Source organism: Sesamum indicum, linkage group LG6 (assembly GCF_026168435.1).
Source record: "Sesamum indicum cultivar Baizhima isolate 11 linkage group LG6, ASM2616843v1, whole genome shotgun sequence".
NCBI lineage: Eukaryota > Viridiplantae > Streptophyta > Magnoliopsida > Lamiales > Pedaliaceae > Sesamum > Sesamum indicum.
Window position 1 is genome coordinate 2,548,158 of NC_142662.1, and position 20,588 is coordinate 2,568,745.

Consider the following 20,588-nt stretch of genomic DNA (forward strand, 5'->3'; position numbering starts at 1 on the left):
AGATTGGGATTGAAAAGACTTCTCATTAAGAATACTGTGAAAGTTTGAACATAACCAAATTTGAAGAACTAACCTTGAGAGTACTTGGATGACGCTTAGAATTACGAGTGAGAATTGAAGTACAGAAGGAGTATATTCTGAATTACAAAAATTCAAACTGAGAGGCCCAAAATATGAGCTGTGTTGATATTGGTGAATGGATGAGGCCCTTACGATCCATTCATCATTATGATCGTCATAACATGCGTAGTTTTGACATACAACGGAGAACTCACAAGTAAAGGCATGATGATCCACAGTAGGAGCAAACGAAAATCGCCGAAGAGACAGGATGATCAATACGAAATTAAGATTTCGTGCTTAAGATTTTGTTTCTTTTTTTAAGAAAATATTCGTAATTTAGCCTAAGCCCGAAGGTATGTAAAGTTTTAAGCAATGAGAATGATCAAGAGTTGGAGCGTGGAGGGGCCCTACATTGTTTCAATTTTGAACATAAAAAGTATAAGTGACCATGAGGGCATTTGGTCTAGTGGTATGATTCTCGCTTAGGGTGCGAGAGGTCCCGAGTTCAATTCTCGGAATGCCCCCTCTAGCTTGTATACTTCCTTCAAGTGACTTGCAGTTTTTGCAAAGATAATCCAAGCTCCACTCCGCCTAGTACAATCTAGGCATAATTTTCATATACAAAATAAGGATGATTTTGGCAAATAAGTGTAAGGAGTGGCTACTAGAAGCCTTTCTTTTTTACCACATTGTCTTCACGAACTTTTTGCTTCACATTTTTTGGGGAAAGGTAAATTTTATAAATGGAAAAAGGAGGTATAATACAATAGTGTTCATATGATATGTTATCCCTCGACAGGCCAAGGGATACGCCATAATCTATAAAGTGCACTAGAGCTAATAGAGCTAGAAAGATTTTTGCTAAGAATTCGTAGTCTGACATCCTCTATGATTAAGCTAGCTAATGTAGCCGACGACCTCGAAGTGTGCTCGAACCGTCTCATGTTGCGTTCCCTCCAAATGTGGTAAACGCATGCCCCAAGTAGCGCACGGTATGCCATGTTAATAATGTGTTTGCCCCTCCACTTCCTAAAAGCCCATTCAATATCCATCCGTCACTGTCTGTTAGGCCAGAGAAATTGAATAATTCGTCTGAAAATAGTCAAACAACGTCTACTATACTGACAATGAAAGAACAAATGCATGTGTGTCTCCAAATTGTCCTCAGTACATAGGATGCATCCTCCTAAATGTGATAACCATTGCTTGTCCATCGTAGCAAGCTTTTCCTGAATAGCGAGCCAGAGAATGAACATGTGCCGAGGAATTTTTAGAGGTCCAGAAAGTAGTGAATACTAGCCTACTTTTGGACCCGGGTGATTAAATAAGCGATAGAGGGCTTGTGTGGTGACAATATTGCCCGAGAATCGCCGCAAAATTCGGTCATTACCTCCGTGAATGATAGGTAGTACCTGCAAGATCTCCAGACATTCGAAGTCAGTGATAGAAGGGCATTGCCACTGACCCTCGTGAATGACAGCCCACAACCTGTTGGGTTCCTGCAATCCCGTAACAATAGGTCCATGGGGAACTCTCTGAATAAGAGGGCCTAGATGGTGCCAAGGGTCCCTCCATAAATAAAAATTCCACCCATCACAGATACGGTAAACAACCTCCGATCGCATCCATGCCCTTAATCGTATAAGTTTCTTCCAACACCATGAGCCTCTATTTTCAGATATAGTCCAAATAGAGGAGTTCCGAAGTCGTCCTTGGTGTAACCATTCCACCCAAATGGATGTCCTGTCACAACGAATAACATCACATAATTTTTTACATATGAGGGCCCGATTCATCGTCCCAATGTCTTTCAATCCTTGACCCCCCTCATCTTTCGGTTTACACACCTCCCTCCAAGAAACTTTAGCATACTCACTACTCCCCGTGCCTTTCTATAGGAATTTCGGTAAGCATTTTTCAATTTCATTAATGACCGTTTTTGGGAGAATGAAAGCTGAAGACCAATAAATACTAAGGGACGAAAGTACAGATTTAATAATTTGCACCCGTCCTGCATATGATAAAGCCAACCCCTCCCATCCAGCAATACGAGACTCAATTTTATTCAGCAAGGGTAGGTAATCAGTTATGATAGTATAGATGATATTAAGAGGAATCCTAAATACCTCATCGGCAGTTGTCCCTCCTGGAACTCAAGCATCGTCAACAGCTCCTCTTTCATTCCTTGAGCGGCTCAGGACAGTATGAGATGACTTTTTTGTGCATTTAACCGAAGCCCCGACCAATCACCAAAGCGATCCAGTCCGTCCTTGAATACACGTATAGAGTCCACCGCTGCTCGATTGAATAAGATAACATCATCGGCGAAACCCAGTTGGAAGATATTGGAGGCTTCACATTTGTAATAAAATTGGAAGCGTCCATCTTGCTCAATAATTTGGAGGAAGACCAAGTGCATCACTTCCATAACAAGGACAAAGAGGTATGGAGATAGAGGGTCACCTTGACGAAGCCCTCTTGAGCCCACAAAAAAATCGTGTGCCTTCCCATTCAAGCCTACCGAGAATGATGGTGTTGTAAAATATTCTTCAATCCATCTCATAAATATGACCAGGAACCCGAATAATTGAAGTGTGACAAGGAGAAAATCCCACTCCACAATATCATATACTTTACGTATGTCCACTTTCAAAGCACACCGTGGAGGTAATTGATTGATTATATCCAGTGAATAACTCTTGTGCCATCATGATGTTATCCCCAATGCTCCTGCCAGGTATGAAAGTCGCTTGACAAGGACTAACAAGCTTGCCCAAAACCACACTCAAACGTTGGACCAGTAGCTTAGCAATAACCTTATAAATCACATTGCAACAAGCAATGGGACGAAAGTCAGCTACAGTAATAGGGGAGTGTACCTTGGGAATAACCGCCAAGAGCGTATAATTGACCTGCTTTAAAAGTTTCCCCGTAGCAAAGAAATCCAAGACAGCTCTAGTGACTTCATCATCCACAACTGTCCATGCAGCTTTAGAAAACCCCAACGAATAGCCATCCGGCCCTGGAGCTTTGTCCTCTGCTATATCAAACATTGCCAGTTTCACATCCTCATCCGTGAAGGGCTTGATAAGCTACGAGGCTTCGTCCTCATCCACAAGATGTAACGCTCAAGGCCGTAAAAACCGCAGATCCAGCACTTCCCATCGTCATTTTTGCTTCACATTTATATAGAGTCTTTTGCCACCTTATGATTTGAGAAGTGTAGGTAGGTAAGTTTTGTTACAATAACACACCCGCGCTCGCCCAACCCGTCACGGTCCGGGTTGGCTGAGCTATGCGGTTTCAAATTTTTTGGTGGTGAAATCACTATAAATCATAAATTAAGATTTCGTGCTTAAGATTTTGTTTCTTTTTTTAAGGAAATATTCGTGATTTAGCCTAAGCCCGAAGGTATGTAAAGTTTTAAGCAATGAGAATGATCAAGAGTTGGAGCGTGGAGGGGCCCTATTCAATTTTGAACATAAAAAACATGAGTGACAATGAGGGCATTTGGTCTAGTGGTATGATTCTCGCTTAGGGTGCGAGAGGTCCCGAGTTCAATTCTCGGAATGCCCCCTTTTAGCTTGCATATTTCCTTAAAATGACTTGCAATTTTGCAAAGATAATCCAAGCTCCACTCCGCCTAGTACAATCTGGGCATAATTTTCATATACAAAGTAAGGATGATTTTGGCAAATGAGTGTAAGGAGTGGCTACTAGAAGCCTTTCTTTTTTACCACATTGCTTTCACGAACTTTTTGCTTCACATTTATATAGAGTCTTTTGCCACCTTATGATTTGAGAAGTATAGGTAGGTAAGTTTTGTTACTATAACACACCCGCGCTCGCCCAACCCGTCACGGTCCGGGTTGGCTGAGCTATGCGGTTTCAAATTTTTTGGTGGTGAAATCACTATAAATCATAAATTAAGATTTCGTGCTTAAGATTTTGTTTCTTTTTTTAAGGAAATATTCGTGATTTAGCCTAAGCCCGAAGGTATGTAAAGTTTTAAGCAATGAGAATGATCAAGAGTTGGAGCGTGGAGGGGCCCTATTCAATTTTGAACATAAAAAACATGAGTGACAACGAGGGAATTTGGTCTAGTGGTATGATTCTCGCTTAGGGTGCGAGAGGTCCCGAGTTCAATTCTCGGAATGCCCCCTTTTAGCTTGCATATTTCCTTAAAATGACTTGCAATTTTGCAAAGATAATCCAAGCTCCACTCTGCCTAGTACAATCTGGGCATAATTTTCATATACAAAGTAAGGATGATTTTGGCAAATGAGTGTAAGGAGTGGCTACTAGAAGCCTTTCTTTTTTACCACATTGCTTTCACGAACTTTTTGCTTCACATTTATATAGAGTCTTTTGCCACCTTATGATTTGAGAAGTATAGGTAGGTAAGTTTTGTTACAAATAACACACCCGCGCTCGCCCAACCCGTCATGGTCCGGGTCTGAGCTATGCGGTTTCAATTTTTTTGGTGGTGAAATCACTATAAATCATAAATTAAGATTTCGTGCTTAAGATTCTGTTTCTTTTTTTAAGAAAATATTCGTGATTTAGCCTAAGCCCGAAGGTATGTAAAGTTTTAAGCAATGAGAATGATCAAGAGTTGGAGCGTGGAGGGGCCCTGTTCAATTTTGAAAATAAAAAGCATGAGGGACAATGAGGGCATTTGGTCTAGTGGTATGATTCTCGCTTAGGGTGCGAGAGGTCCCGAGTTCAATTCTCGGAATGCCCCCTTTAGCTTGTATGTTTCCTTAAAATGACTTGCAATTTTTGCAAAGATAATCCAAGCTCCACTCCGCCTAGCACAATTTGGGCATAATTTTCATATACAAAGTAAGGATGATTTTGGCAAATGAGTGTAAGGAGTGGCTACTAGAAGCCTTTCTTTTTTACCACATTGCCTTCACGAACTTTTTACTTCACATTTATATAGAGTCTTTTTGCCACCTTATGAGTTGAGAAGTGTAGGTTGGTAAGTTTTGTTACAAATAACACACCCGCGCTCGCCCAACCCGTCACGGTCCGGGTTGGGCTGAGCTATGCGGTTTCAATTTTTTTGGTGGTGAAATCACTATAAATCATACATTTTTTTCTCTCTTTATTTTGAACTCCTGAAACTGCTTGACCAAGTCTTTGAAGTAGCTGTTGTTCCTATGACCTAATTTTTTAGAGTCTTAGTTCCTAAATTATTTCAACAAATCGAAGCCTCTTCTATAAATAGGCCTCAGTTTGCCTCATTTGACACACAACTAAAATTCTTCATCTTCTTTTCGTATTCTTGTTTCATATTTCTCTAAGTAATATTGTTTGTTGTTCCAACTCTCTATCATGAGTACACATATTAGAGAGTGTTGCGTTAACTTTGGGGAACAAATAGTTATAATGGTTGCACCACTATTGTACCGCGATTTTGCTATCAAGCCTCTGGATTTACCACATCACATCATTTATCATTTAATATTTCGTAATAATTTGAAAGCTAAATTTCTACAAAGTGATAAATCATGCTACTATTCTTATGGTTATCCCTATTTCAAAATCCCTGACTGACATTTCCAAGCTAAAACCGCTTGACTAGACCAACTTCAAATATGGTCTCAAAAGCTCCTAATCATTTTCGAACAGCTTGATGTGGACTACGTATTGTCAACAAATCCACCAGTAACTCCAGCTTTCCACTAAAAGAATCATCACTTCTTCAATAGACGTGACAAAGAAAACTAATGGAGAAGCCAAGGCAAAATTTGAAATAGATAATTAGATGGTGAGGGGCCATATCTTAACCACATGATAAATGATCTATTCGACTTTTTGTCAATCAGAAAGCTACTAAGATGATTTCGGACAAACTAAAAACCCGGTATGGAGGCGATGATGCAGGCAACAAAAAATACATCATTGACAAGTGGCTCCAATTCCGGATGGTCGATGGAAAACCAATAATGGATCAGGCACATGGATACGAAAATCTGGTAAGAGACTTACTAATTGAAGGTATAAAATTGTGTCCCCTCCCCCCCCCTACGCAGAGCGAATCAGAAACCATCTCAAACACAAGAAAAGAGAATTGTCACTCCAAGAATTAATTAGTCACATGAGAGTCGAGGAAGTGAATCGGGAAATGGATAAGCAAAATTCTACCTCTTCTATTTCTTTTAAGGCTACTTAATTGAATCTTCCGCATTTGCCAAGGACAGGTTTTAAAACAAAGGAAAAAAGTTTCAAAAAAGTGATCATAAGCCATTTAAAGGTAACGATGGCAAAAATCTAAAAGAGTAAGCATCTTTGTTGTTGCTGTGGGAAACCAGGACATAAAAGGTGTACCAGTGTTTCCAAAAGAAAGACTAGCAAAAGATGAATCAGAAACTGACATGAAACTCTATCCCCAAGTCACCCTTGCAGAAAATGACGAAAACATAGCAACAATGGTCGTGGAGGCTAATCTGCTCGAGAACAAAAATGATTGGATTTTGGACACCGGAGCTTCGAGGCATTTCTGCTCCAATAAGGTCATATTTACGCCCAACCTCATATAATGCAATTAATTCTGCATGATTTGACGAGGTGGCTACCAAAGTCTGTTTGGTTGAATGCTATGAAATAACAGTTTCACTATACATGAATACATATCCAGATTGAGATATAGCATTATGTGGATCAGACAAATACCCTCATCTGAATAACCAACTAATTTGATTGTTTTGACATCATCATGTCGTTCAAAATATAGTCTCATGTCACTTATTCCACGTAAATAACGTAGAATGTGTTTAACACCATTCCAATGTCTCTTTGTTGGTGTTGAACTATATCTTGCTAGTAGATTATCTAAAAAAGTTATATCTGGTCGGATATTATTAGCAAGATACATCAATGTACAAATTGCACTGAGATATGGTACTTCTAGGCCCAAAATCTCATCATTAGTGTTGGAGGATGGAACGGATCTTTATTAATATCAAGTGATAGGACTACCATAGGTTTACTCAATGGATGAGCTTTGTTCATATGAAAACGTTTAAGGAATTTTTCTAAATAGTTCGATTGATGAATGGAAATTCCACCCTTAGTATATGCAAACTACAGGCCGAGACAATACTTTGTAGTACTTAAAATTTTCATCTCAAACTCACTTTTTAAGTAATCAACTGCTTGTCGAATCTCTTCAGGAGATCCAATAATATTCAAATTGTCAACATACACAATTACGATTACAAATCCCGACTTTATCCTCTTTATGAATAAACATGGACTTATGTGATTATGGTAAAATCCTTTCTTTATTAAGTACTCACTAAGACGATTATACCACATACATCATGATTGTTTAAGTCCGTACATGGACCTTTTCAATTTGATAAAGTACATATAACGAGGCTTTGACTGCAATGCTTCAGACATTTTTAATCCTTCTGGGATTCTCATGTAGATATCTGTATCCAATGACCCATACAGATATGCATTTACCATATCCATGAGCTGCATTTGCAGTTGTTCAATTACTGATAAATTTATTAAAAATCTAATTGTGGTTGCATCCACTATAGGTAAATATGTTTCAGTATAATCAATTCTGGGCTTTTGAGTAAAGCCTTGGGCCACAAGTCTAGCTTTGTACCTTACAATTTTCATTTCGTTCATTTCTCTTTCATATAAACGCCCACTTATAGCCAACTAGTTTGATACATTTTGGTGTTGGAGTTATAGGTCCAAATACTTCTCGCTTATTTAGCGAGCCTAACTCATCTTGTATGGTCCTATTTCAATTTTTCCAATCATTTCGATGTCGACATTCCTACACAGTTTGAGGATCATTTTCATCTTCATCCATGATTTCGACGGTTATAGAATAAGCAAAAATATCATCCATTTCAATTTCTTTTCGATACAACCTAAACTGTTATGAGCATAATTAATAGACATCTCATAACTATCCTCGAGATCTTACTTATTACTTTCAGAGTCTTAAGATAAAGCCGCTTCAGGGATTTTATCCTTAGAGACAATACTAATGATCACATTTGCATCATGATTAATTGAGATGATCTCTTTCGAGGATTTGCATCTTTAGAGCCAAGTGGTCTATCACGCTTCCGGCGTATATGTGACTCACATGCCTTTGATTGAGTAAGAATCGCTTCAAGGACTTCTAAACGAGCTGGAACATTTTCAGCCGAAATATGTGATTTTGTGACATTTTTGGTATCTATCAACGCTTCTAGTAGCCTATTTGCAATACTTTGCAAATGTACGATCTGTTGAACTTGAAGTTTACTATTGTTTGTCCGTGAATCCATAAAAAATATAGATATTGCATTCCATGCAATATCTTTCCTTTTAATCTCCTTATCTATTCCCCCTAATGCCGGGAATATTGTCTCATCAAATTGACAATCCAAGTACCTAACAGTGAATTGATCACCGATCATTGGTTCAAAGTATTTAATAATTCAGGAAGACTCAAAACCAACATAAATTCCCAGTCTCTATTGTGGTCGTATTTTAGTTCGTTGAGGAGGGGGGTATGGAGACATACACCGCACAACCAAATACATTTAAATTAGAAATATTTGGTTCTCTTCCGAAGACCAATTGTAATGAAGAAAATTTATAGCGAGCAGTAGGTCTAAGATGAATTAGAGCTGCTGCATGTAAAATTGTATGCCCCCATGCCGATAAAGGCAATTTTGACCTCATCAACAAGGGTCACAACTATCCCAATCGATTGACAATAACCATCGAAGGATTTAGAAGGAAATTCTCCGACATTATCTAACCTTATCCTTTTAATAGGATAATCAGGAAAATGAGCTCTCAGTGCAGTATTTGGGCTAATAGTCTTGCAAAAGCAACATTTCGTGTTGACAACAAGCTTAAATGTGACTAACGTGTCGATGCGTCAATCAACACCATAAATTATTTAAATGGCCCACATGACGGTGTTATTGGCCTGCATATGTCTCCTTGAATTCGTTCGAGAAATATAAGAGATTCTAAATTCATTTTTGTCATAGATGGTTTTGTAATTAATTTTTCAAAAGAACAAGCTGGACATCTAAAATCACCTTTAACAAGAAACTTCAGGTCCTTAGTAGGTGTCCATATGAATTTTCAATGATCCTATACATCATTGTTTTACCTAGATGGCCAAGTCTATCATGCCACAAAGTAAAATTACTTTGATCAACTAACTTCATGTTAGTGATACTATGTGTTTTAATAGAGCTTATCAATGTGTCGTATAAATCAGAAGTATATGTTCTCATTCTTTCTAAAACTTATTTTTGGCCAGTTTTATATGTTTTCTTTTAATATTGTAATGGCTTGATCCATTCTATATAAATGAAATAGACATATAACAAGTAAAAGAAAAACTTCATTATAAAATATAAAAACATTACGATATTAAAAGAATACCCTACAAATAAAAGTAAACATAACTTAATAATAGAAAAATACTAATAATATATGAGATAAATCTAATCAACAAGCATGTTGAAATCCTCAGTAATGTTACCAAACTGTATGGGCAGCTTAGGAAGATCTTTATCATCATTTTCAATAGACTGAAAAACATCTTATGCATCTATATGGGTATTGACTGAGACTCCAGCCTCAACAAAATTAGTCTCAATTTCTTTACCATTTGCTTTCACAAAAGCATGGTATAATTTGACTAGATGTTGTGTCGTACGACGGGTACGGGACCAATGTCCAGACATCCCACATCTATGGTAAAGATCTCCATTTGTAGTTTTCTCTTGTTGATTCTTTGTCTTGTTTCCATTGTTCTTCTGAATATTGAGATTAATTCATGTCTTATGATGATTTCCACGACCACGACCACGTCCATAAGAATGGCCCCAAGGTGAGCCATGGTACTGACCATGCACCTTTCGTGAAGAAGTAGCATTTACTTCAGGCAATGCCGCTGAATTTTTAGGAAGTGGTTTGGAACCACTGGATCGGGTGTGATGGTTATTTAACAAAAGCTTATTATTTCTTCTGCAGGAAGCAAGCATGAAATCAAATTTGAATAGGTTTTGAGCCCACGTTCCCTGTACTGCTGTTGGAGTACAAGGTTGGGTGCATGAAAAGTAGAAGTAGTTTTTCCAATAATTGTTCATCTGTCACATCTTCTCCACATAACCTTAATTTTTTGATACAATTCGAAACATCTCAGAATTATATTCAGCAATTGTTTTGAAATCTTGCAGTCGCAATTGTATCTACTCATATCTTACACATGGTAAGATTACAGTCTTTTGATTATCAAATCAATCCTTTAAACTTTTTCAGAGTTGAAAATGACTTTTAACTGTTAAATATTGAGAATTCACGCTCTCATGAAGATGATGACGAAGTAAAATTGTCGCTTTAGCACAATCTTGCTCAGAAGCACTAGTACTTTCTTTTATTGTTTCTCCCAATTTGCTAATTGCCAAATGCAGTCCGGCATCAAGAACCCACGATCGATAATTTTTTCCAGAAACATCAAGAGCAACAAAATTCAATTTTGTGAGATTGGTCATTAAGCTACAATAAGTTAATATGCACTTTTAGCATAATATTCAACATATACATATAAATAAAATAAAATGTATAACACATGATGTAAAGTAAAAATGACATAAAACATTACTAACATTAAGTAAAATATAAGTTACCATGTAATTAATTTGAATTATTATGGCATGCATGCATACATGAAATTAAATATATTTAAGTTTGGCTTAAATCTTATAATGTTACAAATGGCAATTAAATGGTATTCATGTCAAAGTTGTTTTCTTAACAAATAAATTTTATTGCATATAAATATACTAATAAAACAAGCAAAATACCTACATGGGCCTATAAAAGAAAACTATGTAGGTAAAGTAAGTTAATTAAATTAACTTCAAGTTAGTCATATTTTAATAACAATAGTTATACTATGATATAAAAAAAAATTATCATGAATCAACTAAATAAGCGAAGAAGCGTCGAGCTTCTTGATCAAGCCATTATCTCAAAATACTTTAGGTTGTGAGAAAATCAAACATTATACTTAACATGGCATCAGGGATGATATTGCACATAATTGGTCCAAAATATTTCACCTACTACTGGAGATGATTTTAACTCATTACTTATTTCAGGAAGCAATGAAATTTTATAAAACACATCCACTCCAGGGGATAGAATCAATAATTGTATGCCCACTTTTGGAGGCAATATCACATCCACTTCAGGGGATGAAATCAAGAATTGCATGCCTACTTCTGGAGGTAATATCACATCCACTTTAGGGGATGAAATCAAGAATTGTATGCCTACTTCTGGAGGCAATATCAAATATAATAGAACTTTTTTTTTTATTATTTATATATGTCTAGTTTAGGAGACATTGACATATATAAAATATAATTACTCATATTTTATTATTAAATCATCAAGAATAAAAATTATGATATTGTAGAGATAAAACAAACAAAGAATAAAAATTATACTAGAAAAACATTCTACCTTGATCGAGCGTAACGTTGTGCTGATAACATGTTATAAATTTAGAGAAATTCTAAATATATTGACTTATCACTCCTAATAGAATATAAAGAAAACAATATATGTATTCTTCTCCAAATCACTTTCTTATTCTCTCTAAAGCTTCTTCTACAAATGAAATATATGGTGTTATTTATAGACCATCAAAATTGTGGTTACAAAATACACCATAACTATTATAATTAAAATCATCATGGGGGATACAAAAGAGTATAACATAATGGACATTGAAAAGGAATATCAAAAGGTGTATGCATTCATATATACATATTATATAATAAATATTAAATTATTATTCTAAATACTTCAATTTCAAGTTTTTTTTTTTTACTTCTAAATTTTGTTTGAAAATGCTCCCAACTTTTACTATTTAAATTTATTTATTTTTTACAATTTATTTCACCATAAAAAAGAAGTTATTGCAACATATCTTCAATATATCGTGTTTGGATTCTCCATAATATGCATGGGACCAGCGAGGGCATTTGGTTTAGTGGCATGATTCTCGCTTAGGGTGGGAGATCAATTCTCAGAACACACCATTCTATTTTCTTGCTCAAATTTATGGGATCCAAAGAGGGCATTTGGTCTAGTGGTATGATTCTCGCTTAGGGTGCGAGAGGTCCCGAGTTCAATTCTCGGAATGCCCCATTGCTATTATGTTTTGCAAAATAATGTACAATTTTTGCAAAACTCAAGTTCACTTACTCCGACCATCAATTTGTTCCTATCATTTTAACTTCTTCGTCAGTGAAAGTGAATAAATAATTTTATTTCATAATTTTTTCTACTTTACATTTTCTTTCCCTATACACAATTTGGAACAGAAAGATAGCCCAAGCTGCACTCAGTCTGGAACAATCGTTATAGTTTGGCGTACATCAGATAAGGATAATTTTGGCACATTAGCAATTTACCACATATATTTTTGAATACCTCATTCTCGGCAGTTTCGCATATCCCAGCATCCCAACTTTTTGCTGACAAGATTAAGGATATCCATCATAATCATGGGACCCAACGAGGGCATTTGGTCTAGTGGTATGATTCTCGCTTAGGGTGCGAGAGGTCCCGAGTTCAATTCTCGGAATGCCCCCATTACTGTTTTCTTTGTAAAATAATTTACAATTTTGCAAAGCTCAACTTCACTTTCTCCCTCAGTCAATATTCTTTCTAACATTTTTACCTTGTCTTTTCGAGTAAATAAATAAATTTATCATTAGAAAATTTAAAATTAATTGATTTACAATTTCCTCTCCTTTGCCCAATTTCGACCAAAAAAGACCGGTCCAAATTCCACTCACTTAATCCGGTAAAATTGGGCTGAAATTCGCATTCATCAAATAAGGACGACTTTGGCAAATTAATAGCATATATAGTTTTGAGTTGGACACCTCAATCTCAGCAGTACCCAATACCCACTATCCCAGCCTTATGTAATATATTGACATTTGAATTTTGAAGGCAGCCTGCACTCTCTTCCACTAGCAATAGACCAACCCACCTTCACTTCCTTAGAGACATTCTAAACCACTAAGCTTATAAATCTCTAACATCCCAAAACAGTGACTTCGTCAGTTTAGACTCCCATAGAAAAAAGCAACGACTAGTTTACTATTGCAATTTTTTACACATACTATGTCATAAAGATAATGCTACCAAAGTTGACACCTAAGTTCTATTAGATAAAGTTTTAATCTATTGGAAATTACGGGGGCATCATAAATCGCTGATAAAAAATCAGATACATCCACTTGAAAATAAGAACTAGTCTACTATATGTTAATTTACTCGAAAATAAGAAATGATAAAAGCTGCAGGATAAGGGCTGAACCTTTGTCTTGTGCAATTACTCCTGCAATATCCGTTCAACAATAAGATTCACTGCTGCGTTCGCTGAGGAGAATGCTCCATGAAAGCTTTCTTGGTAGGATATAGACTCCAACTCAACAGCCATTTTTAGCAGAATCTCCCCCAACTCAGCTCTTTTTTCCACCAGTGATTTGTAGAACGAAGCAGCAGCAACTCTGCTTATTTCTACATTAGTGGCCTCTGGGCAGTACTCATCGTCCAACCATTTGTGAAGTGTTACTCTGAGCCACTCTGCTTCCTGCATACAGAACACTGAAAATGAGTTATAAGTTGTTCCTTATGAAACTGAAGCTCTGAGAGGGCAACCTTCAGTGAGAGCTGATTCCCAAAAGGAACCTCAAAAATGTGGGGAACTTTACTGTAGAATGGCTATCATAACAGTAATTTGGAAATCTTAGAGAGGAGGGATTATTAAACCTCAATCATCACAGCTGCAACAAGTTATAGTTTTTTGGCCTGTTTGTTTATGTTTTCATTTTCGGTTTTCACTGCAAAATATGTGTTTTCAATTTTATACAGGTTTTCTTGTGCACTATGTACAGACCCATTATATGCATACAAGTGTATATTAAATGAGTAATAATTCGACATTAGCCATGACAAAGAAGCATCATGAGTTAAATGTCAAGGAGTCCAGGTAACGTTACACACACCTCAAAAAGAGTTAAATAAGCACGATGTTCTTAACTTGTGCGTTCAACCAGCTTCATTATCAAATCGTACACAGACGGGGTATGACACAAAGCTGCCAACTCCAAATGTCGCATTAATCATAACAAATCCCATAATAGGATATATTTATATACAGGGCATGTCACATTACACATACAGCTAAATATAGTTGAACAAGTAGCTGGATACCAACTTGTGGCTGCTCTAGATAGTAAAAACTCACATGGAGTCAGCAAAGAGTACCCAAAGCTGCCAACTCCAGATGTCCATTATTCCAATTGAAGAACTATGTACTTCATCACATATTCAAATGAAAACTTACATGCCCAGAAAACACAAAATAAGTAAAAACACCAAAAAAATCATGATAATTATTTAAAATGCGCAATCACCAGCTGAAAAGTAAAGATGATGCTAGATCACTGGTAACACTAACACCGGGAGCTAATCGAAGTACCACCACGGTACTTGCATTGCGTCGTTTTTGAACATCACATCTTTACTTTTGCTTTCTAAGTAATTGGATAACATGTGTGGAATAATAACACTTGTTCAACATTACATAACAAGTCTTACAAAGCATAGCACGAACTAATGTTAGGGGTTTCCTTGTAGCACTATGGATTTATGTTCGATGCTAAAAACATGACTTCACATGAGGAAATACATTTCATTCGAGTTCATAACACGACTCTGATTGCCTTGTTGAGCTAGAAATTAAGCAGCGGACAGCATAAAGTAAACAACAAAAGCCAAACGAAAAAGGAACTACCTCTGAGGCTCTTGAAGGCTCCAACCAATGGGTCGGAACCCTTAGCTCTTGAATGGAACTCTGCTGATCTTCTACGCCATCGCTCTGAGAATTCGAGTAAAAATATTTTCTGGAGAATTTGGAAATTCTAACGCCAATTTTGTGATAGCGCCAAAATTGAAAATTAGGTTTTGGCGATTCAATCTTTGCGAATCTGTGCATACTAGTTTGATTGCTGATTGGGTTAACGAATGCCGGGAAATTGAAGTGTAGAGTTCCCATTTTCAGTGTTTGGAACTTTTGCCCCGTTCCTCTTATGATCAAGGTCGAGAGTTGTATAAATGGCGGGAAATCTGGGTGGAAGTAAGAGATCAGCTCAACGGCCTGCTGAGCGTACTGGATAAGTATGAGGACTGGGGCAGAACATCTCGACCGAAACGACACCGTTGTCCTGTGGCAATATTTCAAATTCTTCCTACTATATTATTATTATTACTATTATTACTATTATTATTATTAAATAAGAGATTGCTGTTGTAATTTGAATAAAAGTACATGTTAAAATATATAAATTAGAATTGAAAAATTGAGAGATGTGATATTCCACCTAGAAAGATGATGGAAGATCAAAGCCCCTTTGATATATATTATAAGATGGATGTGGGGATGAGTGTTTTTACACTCAAGTGTATCCCACGTTAGAAGTTTATAACCAAAATAAACTCTTTGCATTAAGTTCAAGTCCAACGTGTGTTTAAAATGTTATAGAAACTTGAGTGATCATTAGTTGTCCCACCCGCGCGCCGCCCGGCCTGACCTGTCTCGGGCCCGGATTCGAATGCGAATGTATGCCTTAGGATGTATCTTTTTACAACAGAAATATTTGAATTTAATTGAATATGAACAAAATCAGTCGTTTTTAGTCAAAATAATTTAAAATTGCATTTAAAACTTTGACCGACTATTCAGTAACAGACCAACCATTTCTAGCCATTACTGACGGTTTCTGCTAGAGATTAAATGCTATAATGATGGTTGTTGTAAAGGGGAGTGCTTATAAAAGGCTAATCCTCCCTCATTCTCAAAGCACACAAAACGAATCATCTTCTCTCATCTCTTGCTCTCTCGGCTTGATAAGTGTATAATTTACCATATTTTGATGATGATTAAACCTTCTTTTTTAGCTAAAATACTCCTAATCACATCAATTTATTGCATTTTCAGCTCAAAATATTTGATAAGGAATAAAGATGGCAAATTTGAGCTGAAAACAACATTTGAAAGCATTTAAGGAAAGAAAGAGTAAATTGTGACAGATTTGATGATCTGACTAGATGCGCCTATGCTTAGTGTTGCGGTCACACTCTGAAAAAAAAAAAGAGGAAAGATGCGGTTTATGCTGAAGAAAAGGGGATGATTGCTCTATGATTTTAGAAAAAATTCTTTGGGATATTTGGTTGATGCAAAGAATGCTTTGTTAACTTTTTAGAGTCAATTATGTACCTAATCATATTCTATGTCTAGATTTGTAGGATGCTTATAATATAAATAGGAAGACATCTCAAAACCATGAGACATCCATTATTCTATCCATCATTCTATCTTTTGAATTCTTTTTAGTTTTAATATATTACCTATTTGCTAATAGAATTCCATTTATTTATTCCATTAGCATGTTAGGCTAGGATTTTTCTTTTCTGGTTAAATTTAAGGTGATTTCTTGATTCCTAAATGTTGTAAGATCTAATTTATGCTTACTCCTCTCGTTAAAATAAGTATTTATGCTATTCTCTGCACTCTTACTGCAAACATCTGATTTATGAATAATGTGGTCACTTGTTCATTATAAAAAAAGTTTGCGTTGCTAATTGAACTTTGCAAATCCGTGTAATTGTTTGTTTAGTTCAATAATTAGTAGCTATGTCACAGTAGTTAATTATGTTATGGGGAATGCATGATCTAAATTACATGAGTTTTCGTAGAAATTTGTTAGTTAGAATCAGGTCTTTCTAATTCTTAATGTTGTTGATAGATTAAATCTTGTGGACTCTAGGGTTGTTCATTGATTAGGGATCTAACCCATGGTCGTACCTTGCCTGACGAAAAGGTAAGTAAATGTGAGATCATTAGATCGTATCAATGACCATACTGGTTTATTTATTTATATGAGTGTCATATTTGCATAAATGATCAACCAATAGAATCAAGCATGAGCCCGATCTTAATCGAAAAAGTTCTCTTATATTTATCCCTTTTAATTTCATTATCTCCCTAGTCTAATTTAGTTTTTTTTTTTTAATTCTCTTCATAATCAAAATTCCCCCATTATTTTTTTACTTTTGAAGGAATCGACTTGAAGTCAATCCCTAAGGAATTGACCCTACTCCCACTTCTATAAAAGTATTCGTATGAATTATTTTTTGCGGTCTCGACACTCATCACGACTTCTTTCTCAAAACTCCAAGTTTTGAGCACTAAGTTTCAGTAAAACGACTACTGAATGTTGTTCGAGGTGTTTGTCAGTATAAGTACAATACTGAACAAACGACAACCATCTTATCCTGGAAAGAATTGCATAATACCCGGTGCAGTTCTGGACGGAACGCATAACTTCTTCAAGGCAAGTAGATATTCTGCGATTCGATTAGTGTGCAATTTCTATTGGACCTAGAGTTGTTACGATACAACTCTCATTGTAAGTTATCCTTTAATTTTATCATAAAATAACATATCTAATGTTGAAACTATTATTTTGTTCCAACGTAGGTATTTGTATTTTGGTTTTAAAACTTATTAATATCTCTGATTGTCAATTTCAAAATGAAATTTAAATTATTTATGCAACTTTCCCAGCAATCTTGAAGAAATTATACAATTTTGAAAAAATCGAATTTGCTGGAACTTAAACAGTTTTAAACTGTTGTTTTGAACTCAGAGTTTGTGATTTAAAATCTATAATTTATTCTCCGAGTATTAAATGATCGAGACTATTTTTGTTGCTATTCCGATCACATCAAAAGTCGACTTCTCCAATCTGCAGGATAAGTTTTTGGGTAAAATTTTCAAATACTGGCAATAATGAATGAAAATATGGTTGACGACGAAAGGGCTTTTGACAGTGATTCAGGTAACTAGATCTAAACCAACTTAAATCGATCCCAAAATTACAGAGATCAAATAGTGGATTAAGCGGGATCAAATTGGCAGAGGAGCTATTTTGTCAGCACTGTTAAATATGTCTTCGATGTCTATTGTTGCGACTCTTACACTGCAAAAGCTCTATGAGATGAGTTGAACCGAAAATATAATACTGACGAGTAGGGGCTCGAATTACTGTTGGGAAGAGTCACTTAGTGTAGTAAGATATATGCTACATTAATACCATTAGTATACGTATGTAGCAGGACTGCATTCTCAAATTTATGAAGGTGCTCAGCATGGTCAGTGATGCCATTATAAACAGGCAGGTGGAAAGGCGCCCTAAAGTGACTTTTAAATGAGTCTTGCCCAGTAAGCTCAATTTCTGCGGATTCCATTTTACCTGCTACATCTAGGTCAATTTTCATTAATCCATGAGGAGTTTGTTGGAGATTTTCTATTATGATGTGTCTTATCATGTGACATGTCATCCTTATTGTTTGCCAAGTTATCCTTCTAGATTAGGCTCATTTATGACCTTGCCAAGTTAGTAAAGAATAGATGAACTATAAGCTACCTTGCTCATGGCCCGCAGGATCAAACTTGTTGGATTGCTCAAAAGGGGCCCACCTTCTCACTTTGAGCTTGGAAAAAATATTTAAGGGGGAATTATCAATGAGCATGTAACATGTTTACCTAGAATGTTTCTTTACCCTTTACTTTAATTGCATGCAACTTTCACTCACATAGTTAGTGATCATGTTTGGACTAATTTGGAGGAATATTATTATGTACCTAGCATGGTTGAAAACATCGTTTCTATTTCTGTTTTGAACAAAGAAGGTTATGAATTTCAATCAATCAAATATATTTTTATCTGTTGAAGAATGGTTCTTCACACGGGCCAGGTAAACTAATAATGACCTCTATATAGCCCCACAACATAATATGATTATGACAATTCAAAATAAACGCAAGTTAGATAATCAAGAAAACTCGCAGGTCTAGCATGCAAGGCTAAGTCACATCTCTTAGGATAGGAAAGAAAGTTGGTGGACTTAAAAATTTAGAAATAGACGATTTGGACAACCTATGAGCTTGCAAGTCTTGTCTGAAAGGTAAAATGATAAGAAACTCTTTTTAGTATAAAATAGGCTTGCTAGTGATATGTTGGATTTGATCAATTCAGATGTTTGCGAGGCATTTAATACTCAAGCCAAAAGGTGAGTCCACTTACTTCATAACCTTTACTGATGATCACTCAAGGTAAGGTTATGTTTACTTGATGAAGTACAAGTTTGCTGCCTTTGAAAAGTTCAAAGAATTAACACTTGAAGTAGAACCAAATTGGCCGCAAGATCTCAGCTTTTCGATCGGATTAAGGTGGTGAGTACATGATTGGAGCATTGTTGTATTATCTAAAAGAGAACGGAATTCCCTCTCGGTGGATTCCTTTTGGAATGCCACTATTGATTCATAATCCCCGTTGGACATGGTTTGATCTATAATGAGCTTCACAGAGTTGCCACTATCCTTGTTACGCTCTTGAGACGACGGCTGAGTTATTGAACATGACACTATCTAAGACTATGGCTAAGATACCAAATCAGATATGGCATAGCAAGCCTACTTCCTATAAATACCTTAGCATATGGGAAAATCACACATACGTCAAAAGACTAGTGGAAAACAAACTGTATTTAGGTTCATCAAATATTAAAAAAAACTGCGGGATATTATTTTTATGATCCCTCATAACAAAAGTTGTTTATTTTGAGAAATTCAGTGCTCTTGAAAAAGGATTTTCCACCTGAGGAATCAAGTGAAGCAATGTCTAAGGCAACAGTTGTGTTATCTTCTACCTATGGTTCCCACTGAAAATATTCCAATTATCTGGAGCTCAACCAGAGCATCTCAACCGCCTAAGAGATATGGTTTATTGGTGACCTGTTAATTGGATAATGATCCAAACACTTACAAAGAAGCGATGTTTGACATCGATTCAGAAAAATGGCTTGAGGCCATGAGATTCGAGATGGACTCCATGAGCCCAACAAGGTAAGGACCTTGGTAGACCCACCTAAAGGGTTGAAGCCCATAGGGTGAAAATGCGTTTACAAGCAAAAGTTTTGAAACGATGGCCAGGTAACTACCTTCAGGGCCAGGGTTGTACTCTGAGATCCGATGTAAATTTTGAGAAAACTTATTAGCCTGTGGTAATAACCAAGTCTATTCGTATTATATTTTCCATATCAGCATATTATGACTATGAGATATAACAAATAGATGTGAAAACAATATTCCGTTAAACAAGAGATCTATATGGATCAACTTGTGAGTTTCATATCCAATAGGAGAAGAGCAAAAGGTTTGTTGTCTCCATAGGTCCATTTATGGACTAAAACAGGCTTCCTGAAGTTGGAATATTTGTTTTGACGAAGTAATAAAGAGTTACGATTTTGTCAAGAACGAGTTTGACCCTTGTGTATACAAGAAGGTCAGTGGTAGCTTAGTTAGGTTCTTTGTGCTTTAC

The 20,588-nt window shown here is 36.2% G+C and overlaps 1 protein-coding gene and 6 non-coding genes across 7 annotated transcripts; 6 read left to right on the top strand and 1 right to left on the bottom strand.

Annotated features, from left to right (window-relative positions):
• Nucleotides 1-515: 515 nt before the first annotated feature.
• Nucleotides 516-587, top strand: TRNAP-AGG (transfer RNA proline (anticodon AGG)). The gene has a single exon. It is a non-coding gene; the product is annotated as a tRNA-Pro (tRNA).
• Nucleotides 588-3,567: 2,980 nt separating this feature from the next.
• TRNAP-AGG (transfer RNA proline (anticodon AGG)) lies at nucleotides 3,568-3,639 on the top strand. The gene has a single exon. It is a non-coding gene; the product is annotated as a tRNA-Pro (tRNA).
• A 513-nt stretch (nucleotides 3,640-4,152) lies between these two features.
• Nucleotides 4,153-4,226, top strand: TRNAP-AGG (transfer RNA proline (anticodon AGG)). Its single transcript has one exon. It is a non-coding gene; the product is annotated as a tRNA-Pro (tRNA).
• Nucleotides 4,227-4,735: 509 nt separating this feature from the next.
• On the top strand, nucleotides 4,736-4,807 carry TRNAP-AGG (transfer RNA proline (anticodon AGG)). Its single transcript has one exon. It is a non-coding gene; the product is annotated as a tRNA-Pro (tRNA).
• Nucleotides 4,808-12,200: 7,393 nt separating this feature from the next.
• Nucleotides 12,201-12,272, top strand: TRNAP-AGG (transfer RNA proline (anticodon AGG)). Its single transcript has one exon. It is a non-coding gene; the product is annotated as a tRNA-Pro (tRNA).
• A 374-nt stretch (nucleotides 12,273-12,646) lies between these two features.
• TRNAP-AGG (transfer RNA proline (anticodon AGG)) lies at nucleotides 12,647-12,718 on the top strand. The gene has a single exon. It is a non-coding gene; the product is annotated as a tRNA-Pro (tRNA).
• A 580-nt stretch (nucleotides 12,719-13,298) lies between these two features.
• Nucleotides 13,299-15,352, bottom strand: LOC105165251 (plant/protein). Its single transcript, XM_011084203.3, has 2 exons — nucleotides 14,939-15,352; nucleotides 13,299-13,732 (listed from the first exon to the last, which is right to left on the bottom strand). The coding sequence occupies exons 1-2, from the start codon at nucleotides 15,197-15,199 to the stop codon at nucleotides 13,472-13,474; spliced, it is 522 nt and encodes a 173-aa protein (XP_011082505.1). The 5' UTR covers nucleotides 15,200-15,352; the 3' UTR covers nucleotides 13,299-13,471.
• Nucleotides 15,353-20,588: the final 5,236 nt, after the last annotated feature.

Coding starts and splice junctions, on each gene's coding strand:
- LOC105165251 (XM_011084203.3), bottom strand. CDS start 15,199: ATGGGAACTCTACACTTCAATTTCCCGGCATTCGTTAACCCAATCAGC. Junction 13,733..14,938: donor AGCCTTCAAGAGCCTCAGAG/GTAGTTCCTTTT, acceptor TTCTGTATGCAG/GAAGCAGAGTGGCTCAGAGT.